The sequence below is a fragment of the Dromiciops gliroides genome, chromosome 4 (genome assembly GCF_019393635.1).
Source record: "Dromiciops gliroides isolate mDroGli1 chromosome 4, mDroGli1.pri, whole genome shotgun sequence".
Classification (NCBI taxonomy): domain Eukaryota; kingdom Metazoa; phylum Chordata; class Mammalia; order Microbiotheria; family Microbiotheriidae; genus Dromiciops; species Dromiciops gliroides.
Genome location: NC_057864.1, coordinates 215,960,876 through 215,981,389, shown reverse-complemented (window position 1 = coordinate 215,981,389; position 20,514 = coordinate 215,960,876). Strand labels below are relative to the sequence as shown.

At 39.8% G+C, this 20,514-nt stretch overlaps 1 protein-coding gene across 3 annotated transcripts in view; it reads left to right on the top strand.

Moving 5' to 3' along the window:
• Positions 1-20,514, top strand: part of BAIAP2 (BAR/IMD domain containing adaptor protein 2) — a 179,295-nt gene that overhangs the window by 49,553 nt on the left and 109,228 nt on the right. For all 3 annotated transcript variants that reach the window (XM_044001249.1, XM_044001247.1, XM_044001248.1), the window contains exon 3: positions 4,441-4,527. In XM_044001249.1, coding sequence (XP_043857184.1) covers positions 4,441-4,527 — 87 coding nt within the window. The remainder of the gene's footprint in view (positions 1-4,440; positions 4,528-20,514) is intronic.

Sequence of the window (20,514 nt, the reverse complement as noted above, 5' to 3'; positions counted from 1 at the left end):
TTCTCATATTTAACATTTCTTGCCACAGCGGTATTCCATTGCATTCATATATACCATAGTTGCCTTTTTTCCTCTCTCTCAGCCATGAACTTTATTTATTTCCCAGCTCTGCAATCTGACTTCCAACCTAAAACTTGGGTTGGAAACTGCTTGATTCAAGGTTATTTGTGATTTCTTAACTACTAAATCTGGTGGTCTTTTTGGTCCTCATTTTCCATTATCTCTGTACCTTTTGTCACTGTTGACAACTCCCTCCCAGATATTATCCCTTCCTTTGGCTTCTGTGACTCATCTTTCTCGATTTTCCTCCCATTTAGCTGACTGTTCCTTCTCAGTCTCCTTCGTTTGCTTATCATGGTGGTCTTCTCCCTGGTACGGTGTCCCCTAGGGCTTTATCCTGGATCATTTTCTTTTTATAGTCTCAGTAATCTCATGTTTTCATGGGTTCAGCTTTTATCTATTGATAGATGACTCTCATATCTATATCACAGGATCATAGATTCAGAGCTGGAAGAGACCTTTAAGTTCACCTAGCCCAAACTCATCATTTTACACATGAAGTAACTGGGGCTTAGTTGAGTTGTCTATTTAGGTCTCTTCTGGCTGTCTCATGACTGAAAGAGGATAAAATGTTGTCGTGTCAATTTGTAATTTTTACTAGAAAGCTTTCTATTTACTGACAGAGGCTAGAGTGGTTCTGAAAGTGATGATCTACAAAGGATTAATATGCCTGCTGAGCTGATGATTATTTAGTCTTCTCAGTTCCCTTTCCATAATGCACCTCCTCTTATTTTTCCTTTACTTCCTTCATGTTCCACAACTCTGACCTCAATGATATTTATCCCCTCCCAGCAAAGGTCTGTGTTAGAAGATTATTGTGGGACCTTATGCAATTTAAGGGGGAGGAGTTGCCCAATATACCCCTGATAAGCTGATTTTCCCTAGTCCAGATGATGAAATCACATAAGATGCAGTTGAGAGAAACAATGAGGTATTAAGATCTTAAAGTATACAAAAAACCCAACCACTTATATTTTGTTATCCCTTTTGTGAAAAATTTCTGTGATCAAAATTGTTTAGAACTACAGGGCCAAGGAATGACTATACTTCTGTCGGTTCTTTAAAAATTTATAGACTCTGTAAGGAGTTAAGTTCAGTCAGGAGATAGCTCTGAGGAGTATGACCTCTGACAGCATAGAGGGGAGCCAACTATGGAAGAAGACATAGGGAGGTGAGAGGAAGAGGAGTTATTTTTTTTCCTTCCTTCACTGGCTGTGCTTTGTAGTGGAATTACTCACCCAGTAGCAGGCATCACATCTAATGAGGAGTAAGCTAAGGAATAAAATGAGGGCCAAGGCGGGAAGGAAGCTCTGTAGAGAGTGATCTGGCAGTAGAGAAGAGAGCTAGCTCTGTCTGTTGGAAATTGAACTGTGGAGAATAACAGGCCCAGGTAATCCGACTGTGATCTGTGCCATGAAAGATGAGGGGATATCCAGCAGGGATAATCATGAAAGGATTCCATAAGAAGGTAAAACAGTGCTGAAAGTTTGAGTTGTCTGGGCCAAGTATATTCTCTACCTCACTGTATTCCTGCTCTTCCCACTGACCATATGTGTGATTGAGAAAGTGCAACCCAGGTTTATGGAGGGAATATTTTATTACTATTATTCTCAATGCCTGCTCAGTAAATACCTTTGCTGATGGGTGTACTAATGGGAAATTATGATATAGCTTTGGGAGACGTGACCCATGGATAACCTTGAACCTCTGAGGATAACCTGGAACCAGCCTGTGAATGAATTGGAAGCATGGTATCTCAGGAAGGGAGCTTCACTTAAATAGCAAGAAAGTTCTTTTGGGACTGATATAGCAGTGTTGGGCAGCTAGGTGGTGCAGTGAATAGAGTACCAGGTTTGAATCAGGAAGACTCATCTTGGGTTCAGATCTGGCCTCAGACACTTACTAGCTGTATGACCCTAGGTACGTCACCTCACCCTGTTTTCCTCAGTTTCCTTATCTGTAAAAAGAGCTAGAGAAGAAAATGGCAAACCACTCCAGAATCTTTGCCAAGAAAACCCCAAATGGGGTCATGAAGAGTCAGACACCACTGAAACAACAAACATGTCAAATGTTACCTACCCTGAGCCTGAATTTCTTCATCTGTAAAATAAGAGGGTTGGACTAGAAGATCTCTAAGGTCTTTTCCAATTTTAAGTCCTAGGAAGCCTTTCTTGATCCCTTATATAACCGACATTCTTTCTTCTCTCCTGCTACCATCTTCCATTTCACAGATAACTTGTCCCTCTCTAATTCTCTTCTTGTTTGTTTGTTTTTTTAATTTGCAGGGCAATGAGAGTTAAGTGACTTGCCCAGGGTCACACAGCTAGTAAGTGTCAGGTGTCTGAGGCTGGATTTGAACTCAGGTCCTCCTGAATCCAAGGCCAGTGCTTTATCCACTGCGCCACCTAGCTGCCCCTCTAATGCTCTTCTTAATCTATTATTTTGTATTATAGGTATCAGTTCCGGCCCTGATCACTACTTCAACTGTTCTGCCTAGAGAAAACAAAATATAGCTGATAAATTAGTTTTTCTTCCATTTGTCTTAAGGAGCTCACTCTATCCAGGCAGCAGTATCCCCCATGGTGACAAGGCAGCAGAGTCTTGTACTTCAGAACAAATTGTTTGCACTTAATTGAAAACTATAAAAATAAAATTTGATAGAGTACCCAGTTATAAGGACCCTCACTGGGTTCTATGTAAAACAGCATTAAAAACATAATTATCCTGGCTTTGCAATCTCAACATGCTCCTGATCTTTCAGCCATTGAATTCCCTTCTCTTTGTTTCCTCCATTCCCTGTTAGTCAGGAGTCTGGGGAAATGGGGCTTTCTTTTTAGGTCTAGGGAGGTTTAAAAGCCAACTTGAAAATTTTGGAAGGATAATTAATTTCTCAATTGAGAACACTTAGATTTTAGTGATGAATCATAGATTTAGAGTTAGGAAGGGACCTTAGGCACCGTCTTGCCAGTCCCCTTCATTTGACCATCATGGAAGGTAAAATTCAGGCAAAATGATTGCTCAAGATTAATCAACCTATATCAATCGATTAAAATGATTTTCAGCAAAATATGAATGCAGTCAGTTAGAACAGAATCTATTATTTAAAGTATTAGGGCTTAAATACATTGGCAAGTGGCTCTGTTAATATGATCAGACATTGTTAAGTGCCAGTTATTTATTTTATGTACTTGGGGGGAGACATGCATAACTTTTTTTAAGGCCAGAAAAAAGAAAAAGTGAGAAATTATTCAGTATGGTATAGGAAGTAATATACTTTTTTTTGATGAGGCAATTGGGGTTAAGTGATTTGCCCAGGGTCACACAGCTAGTGTCAAGTATCTGAGACTGGATTTGAACTCAGGTCCTCCTGAATCCAGGGCCAGTACTCTATCCACTGAGCCACCTAGCTGTCCTAGTAATACACTTTTTTTTTGGTGCTCACATTATTTTATTATTATTATTATTATTATTTTTGACAAACATTTATTTTATTTTCCAGTTACATATAAGGGTAGTTTTCAAACATTCATTTTCATAAGATTTATAGTTCCAAATTTTTCTCCCTACCTTTCCTCCCCCCTGCACAAGACCACAAGCAGGTTATATATGTACAATCCACAAGTGGTGTTTTTATCAGTTCCAGTAATACACTTTTTTTTTTGGCGAGGCAATTGGGATTAAGTGACTTGCCCAGGGTCACACAGCTAGTAAGTGTTAAGTGTCTGAGACCGGATTTGAACTCAGGTCCTCCTGAATCCAGGGCTGGTGCTCTATCCACTGTACCACCTAGCTGCCCAGTAATACACTTTTAAGAAGGTACCTGTATTCCCTTGGTCTTTCTTGCTTAATTGCTATTTCTGACCTTCAGAAGAACACTTGAAAGAAACAATCTCTGCCTTACCCTACCGATAACACACAATAGGGAGCAGCATTCATGATTTCTTTTTCTTTTTTTTTTTTTTGCAGGGCAATGAGGGTTAAGTGACTTGCCCAGGGTCACACAGCTAGTTAAGTGTCAAGTGTCTAAGGCTGGATTTGAACTCAGGTCCTCCTGAATCCAAGGCCAGTGCTTTATCCACTGCGCCACCTAGCTGCCCCCCATGATTTCATTTTAATAGTTGGCCAACACCATGTCTTCCAAGTGAAAGGAAGCCTAATGCTTGGAATGATATTACCATGTGTTGTTGGAATGTCAAGAGACTGATGTTGAACTGAAACCAGAAATCAAGTGTTGAATATTTCTGTATACAAAGGAAACACAAATGGGACATGTTACAGGACGGCTTTTATGGTGTCTGGGTGGTTGCCAAAAGTCATGACCTGAATTTTGTGTTGCTTTTTTTCAAGGAAATGACCAGCTCTCATTTTGTTTTCTCTTAGGTGTGACGTTTGCTGCCAAAGGCTATTTTGATGCTCTAGTCAAAATGGGGGAGTTGGCCAGTGAAAGTCAAGGCTCAAAAGAACTTGGTAAGATATAGAGGAAAAAGAACAATTCAGGATCTTTTGGAATGTTCAGAAGGTGGAGGTGGAAAGTAAAGTTCTGGAACATACTTTTATTGGTTTTGTGTTTCTGGTTTGGTCCACTTTTAAACAGAAATGAGGGGAGAATCCCATGCCAGAATTTAAGCTTTTAATATGTTAGCATTTTTGCAGCTCTTCTAAAATCCAGGTATGGACTCTACTCTTGCTCTTGAAGTGACCGTTTCACCTTGCTCATAGGATATGTTGCTGTCATCACTAACTTACTAATGCGTAAGCAAGAAGGGTGAATTCCAGGAAGTTGTCTCAGTGGCTGTGGTTGAATGTGACGGAGGTTGGGAGATTGGTCTTTTGCCAAAAGACAATTTAACAGGTGGCAGAGAAACCAGATTGATTCCCCACTCCCACCCAAGTCTTATAGCATGTGTCCCCCTGCCCCAGGCCATTTGGCTGTCTAATGACAAACTTGTGTTCATTAAGTTAAGGAAATTTAGGACTTTGGGTCAAACCATTTAATAAGACAATTCTAAGACTAGAAAATTATCTTTATGATAAGTTTGGCCTTTAACTAATGAGAACATTCACGGTTAAAAAGTTGCTGATCCTTGTATTAAGGGCTATGGAAACCAGGTCCCTGTCTTCTGGGAACTTCCATTCCTTTCAAGCAATAGTTGCCACAATAAAATTATAGTGCAAACAAACTTGAGTTTCTTGGAGCAGTTATAAAGGCAGCTGACCTGTAATGACTTGATCCTTTTGAAAGGAATAAGGCAGGTTGCCTTAATTAACTAGACTTACCAGTTTATGTTTATACAGGTGTTTGAATATCAGCTCTGGGTCATGACTGTTAATTTTTACCTAGGGAGGAATACTTTTATCTCAAGATTTACTGTTAAATTCCCACATGTGGGCATGTTGAATCTATATCCAGAACTTTTTTGTCATTAGTAATTCTAATAACAGCATAAACGCACCACCAAATGTGAGAACGGGATGGGATTTGAACAGTGATCTTGTCTAGCTTCTACTTTTATATGCATGAGAAAACAAACTAAGGCCCAGAGAGGTGAATAATAATTGCTGATGTTATATAATGCTTCCCATTTTTCTGTCATCACCACAGTGCTGTGAGCTCTAGGAATTGTTATCACTATTTAGCTCATATAGTTTTAGCCAGTGGTCACCTTGGATTTAGAGCTTAAGTCTCAGTTTCCCTTCTTGTGTCCTTTCTACACTAGAGGCATACCTCAGACATATTATGGACTCATTTCCAGACCACTGCAATAAAGTGAATATTGCAATTAAAGCGAGTCCCACAAATTTTCTGGTTTCCCAGTGCATACAAAATTATGTTTACACTATACTGTAGTCTATTAAGTGTACAATAGTATTATGTCTAAAAAAGTGTTCATACCTTAATTTAAAAATATTTTATTGCTAAAAAATGCTAACCCTCATCTGAGCCTTCACTGAGTTATAATCTTTTTGCTGATGGAGGGTCTTGCCTCGATGTTGATGGTTGCTGGCGGATGAGGGCAGTGGTTGCTGAAGGTTTGAGTGGCTGGGGCAATCTCTTAAAATAAGACAACAATTAAGCTTGCTTCATCACTTGATTCTTTCACTTGAACACTTAGAGGTCATTGTAGGATTATTAATTGGATTAATTTCAATATTGTTGTACCTCAGGGAGTAGGGAGGCCTGAGGAGAGGGAGAGAGACAGGGAAATAGCCAGTCTGTGGAGAAGCCAGGACACACAACATTTATTAATTAAATTCACTGTCTTATATGGGAACACTTCATGGTGGCCCAAAACAATTACAATAGTAACGTCAAAGATCACTGATCACAGATCACCGTATAGTAGGCCTCCACCAGTCGCTGACGACCATGGATCAGCCCCCTGGAGAGCCACAGACCACAGTGTGGCTGTGTGTTATATCTACATCATGAGGAGTAGCTGGAGTGTCCTCTCCAGGGCGCTGGCCTGGGTGGATCAATATGGAAAACAAGCTGTTGCCCATGTAGCAGGTTTTCCCTCTCTGCTACATTGGTGGATCCAAAGGAGAGGCAGAGCCAATACAGTTTGGCACCAATGCCGCTGCAGGAGTTGCCAGAGGGATGTGATGTCCAACATCCAACTGCCTAAGGGACTCCAACTCCTGATTTTTCCTCGGGATTAACTCTCAAAGCTTTTCCCATATATGGGTATAGTCGCAAGGTTTAAAACCAGGGTTTTCCTTCCCCTAGGCGAGTTGCCTACCAAGGCTGAGAGCCCCACCTGCCCGCAGTGACTGGTTTTAAGGCACCAGTGACTCGCCATAATTCCATAACAGATATAATAACAATGAAAAAGGTTGGAATATGGTGTGAATTACCAAAATGTGACACAGATACTATGTGAACACGTGCTATTAGAAAAAATGGTGCCAATAGATTTGCTTGATGCAGGGTTGCTACAAAACCTGCATTTTGTAAAAAAAAAAAAAAATGCAAGCACAATAAAATTAGGTATTCCTATATACCACCCTCCTTTATATGAGGTAGAGCTTTCTTCTATATAGTATCCTTTTGCAGGGGTGGGAGGGGCGGTTGGGGGGATTGGAGGGTTGATGTGGTTTGGAGAAAGTGACATGTGACCTGTAAGTTCTTCCTGGGTTTTAGTGTTGGTTTGTAGAATGTATCCTTGGAATAGTTTTTATTGACACAACTGAGAGAGATCTCTGTCCATACAGAGATGACTTGAAATGACTTGCAAAAAGAGAATTGTAAATTATGATATTAGGGTGGGCCCTTGAGAATTCTGAAAAGGGACTCCAGTTTCACAGGGGCTTTTTTTTTTTTTTTTTTGGTGAGGCAATTGGGGTTAAGTGACTTGCCCAGGGTCACACAGCTAGTAAATGTCAAGTGTCTGAGGTCAGATTTGAATCCAGGGCTGGTACTATATCCACTGAGCCACCTAGCTGCTCCAATAGAGGATTTTAAGGAGTCTCTCTGTTCCTAGGTGTTGCTTATTGATTTAACTTATCTGAATACAATTTGAGATATTTAGATACTGATGAAGGTCACAATTCTTAGTTATTTAACTCAATCATTATAAATTATTGTAATGGAATGAACTGGTTTCAGGCTAAGATTTTAGACACTCAGTTTGGAAGCACTTCCATTTCCTGGTTTGACCTTCAGCAACTAACTTGGTTTTTGCTGGGTGTTGTTTTATGAAAATCAGAGCTCTCAGCCCAATTTTCCACTGACTTGTAGGGAAGTGAAATTGTGTGTGTGTGTGTGTGTGTGTGTGTGTGTGTGTATTTCTGCTTCCTTGTCTATGAAATGGGAATTTTCTTGACATTCTTGCTCATTTCTTGAGCCTTAAATAGATATGATATGTACCATGTGATCTTCTAGACCGACAAAGAATGGAAATGCCTAAATGAAAGATGGATGTCCATAGTGTTTCCAAGGTTGCAGCATGTGTTAATTACATTGGCATCATAGAATTCAGAGTAAGAAGGAACCTCCAATTCAGCCCCTTCGCTTCACTGATAGGAAGCTAGTGAAATGCCCAAGATCATATAGGTAATAACTGACAGTCATGATTTGAATGCAGGTCCTCTTACTCTAAACCTAGTATCCTTCCTACTACACCATGCTGTTTCTTCCTGCCTCAGTGCTGTCCATTGCTGGTAAAGTCAAGATGGCTGAGGATAGGCTTTCCAGAACAAACTTTGTCAGTTCAGTCTCTGGCCAAGTTAGAGAGTCAGTTTACTCCTGGCTTGGAGGCAGAGCGAATTCTAGGTAACTAAGGTAACTTCGGAGACCATGATACTTGCATTTCTGAGATTCTCCGCATTTTCTTCCCTGGTGTACTCACTGTTTTCTCCCCTTTAATTTGACTTATGTTTCTGGCTTTGAGTAACCTGGTCCTGTGGGTGGTATTTGTTTGTTGACCTCTTTAGGTCAGTTCTGGGGTTGTGGGGCAGGAATAGTGGTGGCCTTTTTTATTTTGCTGTGATATTGATGCAGGTGATATTTCAAGGCATTCCATCATATGGTCTTGACATAGTTGAAGTATTTGCATGATGCTCTCATAATGGCTTCCAGGAAGCTGTTATATTATTCGGTAAATCTGCAATTTTACAGTAAGAACTCGATTATGTAAATGCATGGTAGGTGTATTGTCACTGCTAAGGGAACTGTCAGATTGCATGTGTGTGCTCTTCTCCTTTCCCTCTCTCTCATTTTTGGAAAAAGAGTTAGGAAAAGTACATTTGGGGTTTTGGGGGGTGCTGAGATTCCAGCCCTTATTTGGAGTGTACTTGTCCTAATCAGGCTCAATTCTAGGAGCTGAATAAGGTATGTTTTGGATGCTTAAATATATGGTAATATATGATTAACCTTCTCTTCTTCCAAAGACTCGGGGTTCTCTGTGCTCTGCCTTCTGCCACTTACAGGATAAAATACAAATTCAACCTGGTATTCACATTGATTTCTAATCAGACTCCAACTCATTTTTTTACTCTTGTTTCATATTACTCCCAAACCCGCCCCACATCTTCAAATATTGATACTCCATCCAGATTGGACTAATAGTTGTTCCCTGATCTGGTCCTTCCCTCTCCTTTCTCTAAGCACTGGTACATCTCGTCTCCTGTCCTTGGAATGTACTAATCTGCTAAAATTGTTCCCTGTCCTAAAGCCTATTTCAGGTGCCATCTACTCCATAAGGTTTCCCTGAAGCTTTCCTCTCAATTGGAAATTGTTCCTTTTTCTGTAAATATCTCATGCCTCTCTCATTTCTTATAAACTTAAAATAATAATTTCTATTATGTTTATTTGAGCACACTATTCACGACAGGAACATTACTCTCATTAGATTTTTTTTCTTTTTTAGCCAGGCAATTAGGGTTAAGGGACTTGCCCAGGGTCACACAGCTAGTAAGTGTTAAGTGTCTGAGGCCAGATTTGAACTCAGGTACTCCTGACTCCAGGGCTGGTGCTCTATCCACTGTGCCACCTAGCTGCCCCCAGATTTTTTTTTAATAATTAGATTTTAAATTCCCTGAGGGCAGGCAATGTGTCTGACTTAACCTTCTCTGTGTCACCTATACTTCTACCCATCTCTCCCCCTCTACTCCCTCCCCCCGCCCCCAGTGCCTTGCACTCAACAGGAGCTTAATGAATGAGCCAAATACAGGTGGTCTCTCTGGAAATTAGCCATTGCAGACACATCTATGAGGTGTGAAGTTGCTTAAGTTATGGCAAACTGGATGCTTCAGTAGACTCTTATCCTTTACTTCCTGGGATATAGCAGTAAATAGATTGTGCTCTCATCCTCTTCTTTAAGAAGCAGACAGATATGAACTGAACTCTGGCTGAAGTGTTTCTGGGGCATTGAGAGGGAAAATAGTTTTGTTAGAAGGCCTCTTTGGCCCTAACAGGATCATTCTTACTCCTTGATAATTTATCTAGATTTCTTTGATACATCGGTCTTGGGTTCTGTGAAATAGTAAAGCCCCTGAACTGGGTTATTTCAATTCTATTTCTACCATCCATAGAATGACTTGCTGAGAAAAATGAAGTTCTTTGGTCACCCCGTATGGGAATTCAAAAGGGTGAAATAGTGCCCTGTTGAGACCTGCTGATTGGCCAGCAGTATAAGCAGGTAAGATGCCTCAAGCTGCTCATGTGCTGCCTGGTCTTTTTGGTGGGACTGTCTTCCTCCTGGAGATTTTGCCTTAGGAAATCCCCTCAGCATCAGGTCCATGTGTAGGTTCCAGATGTGTGCATTTCAATGCACACAATGTGGTCCTGCCTGGTTATAATTTTTTTTTAGTGAGGCAATTGGGGTTAAGTGACTTGCCCAGGGTCACACAGCTAGTAAGTGTTAAGTGTCTGAGGCCGGATTTGAACTCAGGTCCTCCTGAATCCAGGGCCAGTGCTCTATCCACTGCACCACCTAGCTGCCCCATGCCTGGTTATTTTTACAAGGCTGTGTTGTGGTTCATCCGGCAAGTTCCCTTTCTTTCCCTTTCCTCAGTATCATGATTTTTCCCCCCATGGAGGTTAAATTTCCCATCAACTCTGCCTCACTGCTCTCATTCAGTATTTACAATGAAATTCACTCCTTTCCAGATATCTTACATTTTATTTATTAGGTGTGACAGGTTAGGACTGTAGCTGACTAGCTTTTCCTCCATAGGTTGGTGTGCAACTCCAGTGATGATTATGAGAAAATCCCTTTTTTGCTATGCTCTGACAACTTACTGTCCTGAGAGATGGGAGAAAAATTTACCAAAAATCTGGCTCCCCAACCATTTTTGGTAGTCTCTGAAGGTAAAGAAAGTTATTGTAAGTATAATGTTGATAATTATCTGAGCAATCATCTGTGACCTCTTAAGGTTCAGTTCCCCCCAACTTGAAGAAAACAGTAATTCCTTGTTTGCCTGTAAGGGAGTCCTTGTAGGTGTCCCTGAAAATGTTAACAGGCAAGTACTAGGCCTGATGTTTAATCAGACATTTATTTCATTTACTTAATTCTTACTTGTTTTGAAGATAGAACCATGGAATGAGGATACTTATTCTTTCCCTTCCTCACACTGAGAGAGAGAGAGAGAGAGTTGTGTAGTGAAAAGAGGTTGTAAATATCTTTTTACTAGCTATGTGACCTCAAACTTTCTGATGGTCATCAGTGAGTTTTTATGAGGATTGAATTGAAATATACACATTGACAGTCACTGGTATTTTGAAGGAGAACAAGGCTTTCTTAGAAATGGTCTCCTTTCCCTTTCTCTGCATGTTTTGTGTAAGTACTTAAAGGTTCACAGAGCCTTTTTCATAGATTATCTCATTTGAATAACAACAACCCTGTGAATTAGGTCTTACAGGCATTACTCCCATTTCACAGGTAAAGAACCTTTATCTTGGGTTAAGTGATAGATATATGGTCCCACAGTTAATAAATATCAGAGATGGGATTCAAACAAAGGTCTTCCTATCCCTAGCTCCAACTACTCCATTTACTATGCCATGCTTCCTCCCCAATATTATTAATACCTAAGATTAACTATCTGTAGCCTCTACAATGTTCAGAACCAGAGTAGGCATCTAACATTGACATGTTGCAATCTATCATTTCCTACCCTCATCTTTTTTAGTTGCATTTCCTTCCCCCCTTCTTTCCTTTATTCTCCCCTTTTATTTTTCTCCTTTACTTATGACTTCCATCAATGGAACCTACATATAATTTTTTGCCTTTGACTTAGCTTCATATGTGTCATTCATGGTTAAAAAGTTTGTCGATCTCATTGGAAATATACTGAGTATTAAGTATCATTAGAACCTACAACTAACACGGGAATCAAGTTATAGAAGACCAGAGTCTCCATTTTGTGCCATTTCCTCTCTTTGGCTGAATGGGTCTGACAATTCCTGAAATGCAGAGTGTTTTCCATTCTCAGATATGGCTCTAGATTTTCTTTTTTAGATGTGGCTCTGTCTTTTACTATTACCCCATGGTAGTGAAGGTTCAAGGAAACAGACCTTAGATCCACCCATTGTAGGGGCCAAATTTTAATTGGGGAGTGTTAGTTAGGTGACTTGCTGCAATATTGGGGCAAGGAAGGAGATTAACAGCCTCTTTCAAAAACAGAAATAGGGTTTATTAAGAAGAACGAACTTAAAAACACAAGTAAGATTAGTAGAATTAAGGAAAAGGGGAAAAAAAAAAGGAATGGGGGAAGGAAAACAATACAACCTGAATCACACCACGCCCAGGGCTCAGCAGAACACATGGCTGCATCCTGTCTCCAAAGCCAGAGTGGCAAAACTCCTCCCTTCTCCTTACCAGCAATCCTCGGGCTCCCAGGAAACAGGGTGGAAAGATACACAGCCCCAAGCTAATTGGCCAGCAGCCCTGATTGACAGAATTTACAAGCCGCTCTACAACTGCCAGCCCCCCTTTAGCTTCCGTACACTGGAGGTCACCTGACTGCCCTCACCTGGCTTCCAGTCATGGCGGGGCTGCCCTCATTATAATTTGGCCAGGCCTATGCAGGCACACAGGTGCGTACCAGACTGTGGTCATGGTGCATGGGATTTCTAATTTTAGGTAAATATGGGGTCATAGAAACCTCAAATCACAATTATTTCTTTACATGATCCATAGAGGCTTAGCATTAATATGAACACAATTGACTGAATTAAACAAGAAAGCGAAGTGGCTGACTTTTTGGCCATTTCCCCCATATTTTTAGAAAGCTGATTCCTAGAGCTGCTTTGATGTTTTGACAGGACCTCAGAATGATGCTGAGGCCATTAGGGAAATGGCCTTATTTGGGTCATCCTGGGTCTCAGATGAACTCCTTTCTCTACCAAATTACTTTTATGGACCTCATAAGTATTTCTGGGGCCCCATTAGTAGAAGATAGCTTTACATGGATCTCTCACAGATAGACATGTTTGTTTGTTTTTAGTGAGGCAATTGGGGTTAAGTGACTTGCCCAGGGTCACACAGCTAGTAAGTGTTAAGTGTCTGAGGCCAGATTGGAACTCAGGTACTCCTGACTCCAGGGCCGGTGCTCTACCCACTTCGCCACCTACCTGCCCCAAACATGTCTTTCTTGATTTGTTTATTTATATCTTCCTAGAATAAAATCAGACTTTGTGGAGCTCATAGTGATAATGAGTATATTTAGAGTACACTAGATCCATGGCCATTCATTCTCCCTCCTTTGTTGAGTAGTTCAGCACTCCTTTTTTTTTTTTTTTTTTTTTTGGTGGGGCAATGAGGGTTAAGTGACTTGCCCAGGGTCACACAGCTAGTAAGTGTCAAGTGCCTGAGGCCGAATTTGAACTCAGGTCCTCCTGAATTGAGAGCCAGTGCTTTATCCACTGTGCCCCAGTTCAGCACTTCTTGTAATCTTTCTCTCCTCAAATAAGATCATATTTGTAAAGTAATTAGCATAGTGCCCAGCATATAGTAAGCACTTAATAAATACTTATTCCTTTCCCTTCTTTTCCTCCCCAACTCTTGCCTTTATTTTAGGGGATTTTGATATTCCTGTAAAATCCCTTAACCTCCCATTTCCTCAGCCTCAACTCTTTTACCCTACCTGGAAGCCACACTTGGGGGTGGTCATTCATTAAGTCTTACCATTTCTCATGAAAGTTCCACTTTCTTGATTAGAAATTGATTGGACTGACTATAACTCCTATTATTCCCTCTCTCCCCATGTCTCAATCCTCCCAGACCTATGTTTCGTCCTCATCGAGAGCTCCGGTGCCTAAGTACTTCCGCAAAGGCTAAATGGTTTGACTTCACTTTCCTCTTTCCAGTCTTGAGCCTATACTTAATCATTTTACTTCTCCACCACCCCCTGTTCTTGAATCCCTCACTCCCTTGTCCCATCGTTGCTCAATTCTTGCCAAGCCTCAGCCAGGGATTACTGCCGCCATCTGTGTCCTCTGATCCTACTCACAGGCTGCTGAGCAGAGCTGGAAGAAATCACGCAACCAAGCTGACTGCTGGGTACATTATAAATTCTTGTTATCCAATTTCAACCGAGCCTGCACTGAAGCAAAGCAGTCCTGTTATTCCTCCCTAATTGATTCCCTATCTCATTCCCTACAGGAGCTATTGCAGAAGTTTTCTTCTTTCCTCAAACTTCCCATACCTTCCTTTCTCCCCTCAGATGAGGAGCCTCATATCTGAGAGGAAATTGATCCAGTCAACAAGCATTTAGTATGTAGTTATTTGTGCCAGATTTGTGCTAAGTGCTAGGGAGAAAGCCCAAAACATAACCCTTGTCTTCAAGGAGCATTCATTTAAATGGGGGTTATAATATGTAAATCACTAGAAACATATAAAATATCGAAAGAATAGATTATCAAGGTAATCAAAAAAGGGAGGCAGTTGCCATCAGGAAAGACTGAGAAAGGCCATCTCCTGTACAAATAGGCTTTGCAGGTAAGTTTTGAAGGAAGTCAGGGAAACCAAGAGAGGTGGCAGTAAGCGGGGGAGAGGTGAAGGGGAAACTAAGAAAGGTGGAAGTGAGGCAGGGAGAGAGCCTTCTAGGATTGGGGAACAGCCAATACAAAGGCAAGGAGACAGCAGACGGGATGTCATAGCTGAGGAATAGATAGATAGATGGATGGGTGGATGGATGGGTGGATGGATGGATGGATGGATATAGCTGAGGAATGTCAATATAGCAGGTACATGGAAGGGAATAATGTGTGAGAAGACTAGAAAGGAAAGAAGAATTAGTTTATGAAGATCTTTAAATGATGTACTTTTTCCTGGAGTCATTTGAGTAGGGGAGTGACATGGTCAAACTTTTGGGAAAATCCCCTTGACAGCTGAGAATAGGAAAGATTGGAGTAGGGAAGAGACATGTAAACTGGATTCATCTTCTCCAATAAATTACAACTTCAGTCATACCTCCTCCTCTCTTTCTGTCTGTCTGCCATTCTCTCTGTTCCTCTTTCTCTTTGTCTTTTCCATCTTTTGAAAACTTTCACTAAACTCTACCATCCCAACAAGCTATCATCCTTATCTCTCTTTCCTTTCTCAGCCAAACTCCTAGAAATAAATTGTGTAGACTTCCACATTTTCTCTGCTCAGCCCTTTGCAATCTGACTTCCAACCTCATCACTGAACTGAGTTTCACTGCTTTCTCCAAAGTCACCAGTGATCTTTTAATTGCCAAGTCTGATGGTCTTTTTAGACCTTATCCTTCTTGATCTATGTGTTGCATTGGACACTATTGACCACACTTTCCTCTTGAGTACTCTCTCTTTCCTGGGTTCCTATTACTAATCTCTTCTGGTTCCCATCTTGTCTGATTATTCCTCTGTCTCCTGACTCATCATTTATATCACATATCCTAACTGTGAGTGCTTCACAAGGCTCTTTTTTTAGGCCTTTTTCTTCTCTTAATTCACTCTGTTGGTAAACTCATTAGTTCTCATTGGATTTAATTGCAGTCTCCATGTTAATGATTCCCAGATCAATATATCCAGCCCTAGTCTTTCTAACGAGCTTCAGTCCCATATCACTAATTGCCCATTGACTAGTTCAAACTGGATTGCTGGAGCCATATTAGACTCACCATGTCCAAAATCGAACTCGTCTTTTCCCCCATACCTTCCCCTCTTCCAAAGTTCCCGATTATCATTGTAGGGACCACTATCCTTCAAGTCTCCCAGGTTCAAAATAAAATTATTCTCAGCTCCTTATTCTCCTTTACCCCTCTATATCTAGTTAGCTTCCAAATATTTTTGTTTCTACCTACATGACATATATTGCATCTGACCTACTTTTCTACCCTTGCACAGTTTCTACCTTAGTTTAGGACCTCATCACCTCTTACCTAAACTATTCCAACGGCCTCCTACTTGGTCTCCATGCCTCATCTCTCCCCACTCCATTCCATCTTACAAAGTCCTGCCAAAATAATTTTCCTTAAACACTTGACTCCCCATCTCAATTAATTTCAGTGGCTGGATATCACTCTGAGGTTAAAATATAAACATTGTTTAGGTTTTTTTGTTTAATGTAGATCCTTAGAAGGCAGGAAAAGATTTCAGTAGGGGCATGAAACTGTTCCTAGAATAAGAAAAGTTACAAGTGCAGAAGCAGAATAATCAAAGAAATGAGAGTACTTATTTTGAGGTAGGGATGAGTAAGAAACTACAATTGAAGAATTCACTGCTTCTAGTAGAAGCACTGATAGGAAAGAGACATGGATCCTGAGAAGCAGCTTGAAGTAACTTTTTTTGGGGGGGCAGGGCAATGAGGATTAAGTGACATGCCCAGGGTCACACAGCTAGTTAGTGTCAAGTGTCTAAATCTGGATTTGAACTCAGATACTCCTGAATCCAGGGCTGGTGCTTTATCCTCTGTGACACCTAACTGCCCTGAAGTAACTTTTAAAGGTCTTTTTTTTTTAGCTTGACCCCAACTATCTTTCTAGTCTTATTGGATGTTACTCTCCCGTCTTCTTCTTCCCCCTCGCCCTAGCCCCAAGAAGGGGGATCAAGGGAGAAAGCAGGAGGCTTCAGAAATATGAATAAGCATTCATACTCAACCCCCTGGCTTAATTAAAAGTATCTTAGAATGCTCTTATCCCTCAAGGTAGGAGCAAGGAACAAAGTATAGAAGGACAAGGTACTTCAGAAATATCATCCTGTTAAACAGTCTACAGAAAAAAAGGCCTGTGCAAGAGATCCGATTTTAAAATCAGGTTCTCGTTTCAGCCTTTGGCTTTAGATGCCCTCCTTGGAAAAAGAAGCTAATTTTTTCCTCCTTAAGTCTGAGTAATATCTCATATTAAACTAGAAAAAATGTAGAGAAGGTGATATTTGGGGGCCTTAGTTTCAGATAACTATACACCATCAAGTCTAATCCAGCCATTTACTTTTTTTTTTTTTTTTGGTGAGGCAATTGGGTTTAAGTGACTTGCCCAGGGTCATACAGCTAGTAAGTGTCAAGCATCTGAGGTCAGATTTTAACTCAGGTCCTCCTGACTCCGGGGCCAGTGCTCTATCCACTGCACCACCTAGCTGCCCCCTTGCCATTTACTTTTTTTTTTTTTTTCTTATGAGTGCCATTTACTTTTAACCCCGTAGGGTTAAAAGACTCAGTGACTCCATGCTCTTTGTGTCAGATTTTTATTCCTCAAAATGGGACAGTTGCTCCATTGGGTATGTTAAGCTTATGCCCTGATGATCTGTTAATGAAAGTACTTGATAGCACATTGCTGCTATCATTGTTATCAGAATAACCACGAATCTGGGACAGAAGGGTCCCTCTTGGTTTCCATAGCTCACTTGGATTGATGCCAGTCAGTCCCTATGAGTGGTGCTGTGTGTTCTATGAATCTGAACATGAACGGTGCCCAAAAATGTTTGTCCAATGAACAATTCTACAATTTTCTCCACTTCATTTTAGCCCAGAGGAACCCTTCTGCTGCCAGCTGTTATAATTGACTTTGTATTTAAATAGTATGTGATTACTCCTTCCCAGGAGAATGTAAGCTCTTTGATGGTAGGGACTGCTGTATTTCTGTTTGTTTATGTCTTTTTGAACATAGTAGGAACTTAATAAATGCTTTCTGAATTGAATGCTATACTTCCCTACACAGTGAGTTTAACACTCCCAATCTATAGAAGGGGCTGCTACAAATCAGACACACTTCACATCATTCCAAAGCCTAAGGAAAGTAGACATAGACCTTTTTGAAAAAAGTATAAGAATGAGAGACAGTTCTAAGCTGCCAACTTACAGAATCATAGATCAGGTGAATCATGTAGTCCTTAAGGAAGTCATCTAGTCTGGCCCCCTCATTTTACAAATGTGAAACTATAGCTTAGAGATAGGAAGGGACTTACTGATGGTCACATACCTTATTAGCTGGAATCATTGGTCTTCTGAACTCATGATCAGACACTCCATTGTTTGGAGTCAAGTAGTCTTTCAAAGTTGTTTCCCTTTTCCTTATGGTGGTCATGGTATAAATTGTTCTCCTGGTTTTGATTGTTTCACTCTGCATTAATTCATACAAGTTTTCTCAGGTTTCTCTGAAGTCATCATTTCACGCCATATGTTCCCTCCATATATTTCAATTTATCAAACTGTTCCCCAATTGGTGGGCACAGCCTTTGTTTTTAATTCTTAGCTGCAACAAAAAAGTGTTGCTGCTATATGTGTATTAGGTCCCTTCCCTCTTTAACCTTTTTTGACGTATATGCCAATGAGTAGTGGTAATGCCAGGTCAAAAGATATATACAATTTAGTTACTTTTTGTATAATCCTGAATTGCTTTCCTGAATGATTAGACCAATTGACAGATCTACTCATAGGGAATTAGTATACCTTTTCTCTCACAGACCTTTCAGCAGTTGCTATTTTAATCTTTTGTTATCTTTGCTGATATATGGTAGATGTTCAGTGGAATTTCAAAGTTGTTTTCATTTGTACTTTTATTATTATTAGTTTAGATTATCTTTTCATAAAGTTGTTGATGAGCTTATGTTTCTTCATTTGAAATCTGCCTTTTTGTATTTGGCCACTTTCCCATGGGTAAAGTGGCTCTTGTTTTTATATATTTGTATCAATATTTTATGCATTTTGAATACCAGATATGGATCAGAAATTTTGCTATAAATATTTTCTCAGCTATTTCTTTTTTAAAATTCAAATTGCAATGATTTTGCGTGTGCAAAAGCTTTTGAATTTTATCTAACTAAAATTGTCCATTTTATTTTCTCTGATAACCTCTTACACTCATTTGGTTAAGAATTCTCCTTCTAGCCATAGTTATGAAAAGTATGTCCTTCCATTCTCTCTTCTTTTTTTTGTAATATGACTTTTTACTTTTAAACCATATTTGTAGCTTGGGTATAGTATATAGTGTAATATGTTGTTCTAAACCTAGTTTCTGCCAGAATGCTTTTGAGTTTTCCCAGGCTGGCATATATTTGAGGTTTTTAATTTTATCACTCATTGGTTTTTTTAGTTGTATGTCCAATTCATTGATCTGTCCTTTTTCTCTTTTGTTGGTGAACTACTTTGACTGCATCCAAAAATTTTTGAAAAATTGTTTCATTGTGGTTTTTTGTTTGTTTGTTTTTGTGGGGCAATGGGAGTTAAGTGACTTGCCCAGGGTCACACAGCTAGTAAGTGTCAAGTGTCTGAGACCAGATTTGAACTCAGGTACTCCTGAATCCAAGGCTGGTGCTTTACCCACTGCGTCACCTAGCTGCCCCCTTTTTGTTTCTTTTTTGTTTTTGTTTTTGTTTTTAAAAATTGTTTCATTGTTAAAGTTCTCTTTAATAAAATTATTATTGTTTCTATAATTTCTTCTTTAATCTATTTATTCTTTGAGATTATATTATTTAGTCTCCATTTAAATCTTAATCCTTTCTTTGTATTTTTCTTATTGATTATACTTTTAATTTCATGGTGTTCAGTAATGTATATTTAGTATTTCTACATTTTTGCATTTGTTTTTGAGTTTTTTATGTCTTAGCACATAGTTTTTTTAAGTGCTATATGATACAGAGAAATATGTATATTCCTTACCCATTCATTAATCACCAGAGGGTTTTCAAATATTAACTTTTCCAAAATTCTATTCAGGTGCTTAAATACTTTCTTGTTTATTTGCTAGATTTTTGCATGTGTGAAAGGGGCACATTGAAATTTCTAGTGGACATTGGTTTTCTGTCTATTTTTTCTTGTGGTTCAATTTGCTTTTCCTTTAAGTCAAGGGATGGCAAACTACAGAGATTGGGCCAAATGCAGTTCACCACATGTTTTTGAATGCCAGCAAGCTAAGGTAGTAAGTAGCTAGGTGGTGAAGTAGATAGTGGTCCTAGAGGCAAGAAGACTCATTTTCCTGAGTTCAAATCTGGCCTCAAACACTTACTAGCTGTGTGACCCTGGACAAGTCAATTAACCTCATTTTCCTCAATTCCTCACTGTGAAATGAGACATAGAAGGAAATGGCAAACCACTTTAGTATATTTACCAAAAACAAAAACAAAATCCAGATGGGGTCATGAAGAGTCAAAAAAGTTGACATATAAATACTTAAAGACAGTGCAACTATGTGTGTGTGTGTGTGTGTGTGTGTGTGTGTTGTTGTTGTTGTTGATGATCTTATTTCATTATCTGGTTGTGCTTTTAAGTATAATGTAGTATAATAATCATTCCCGAGTTATCTCTTTTAACATGTTCGTTTTTGCTGTTGCCTTGTCTGAGATCACAATTGCCACTCCTGCTTATTTGAATTTGCCTATTCATCTAGATTTTATCCCAGCCCCCCATTTTACCTACTTTTGTGCAAATACATGTCTCAAATGTGTTCTTTTTTTTTTTTTAGTGAGGCAATTGGGGTTAAGTGACTTGCCCAGGGTCACACAGCTAGTAAGTGTTAAGTGTCTGAGGCCAGATTTGAACTCAGGTACTCCTGACT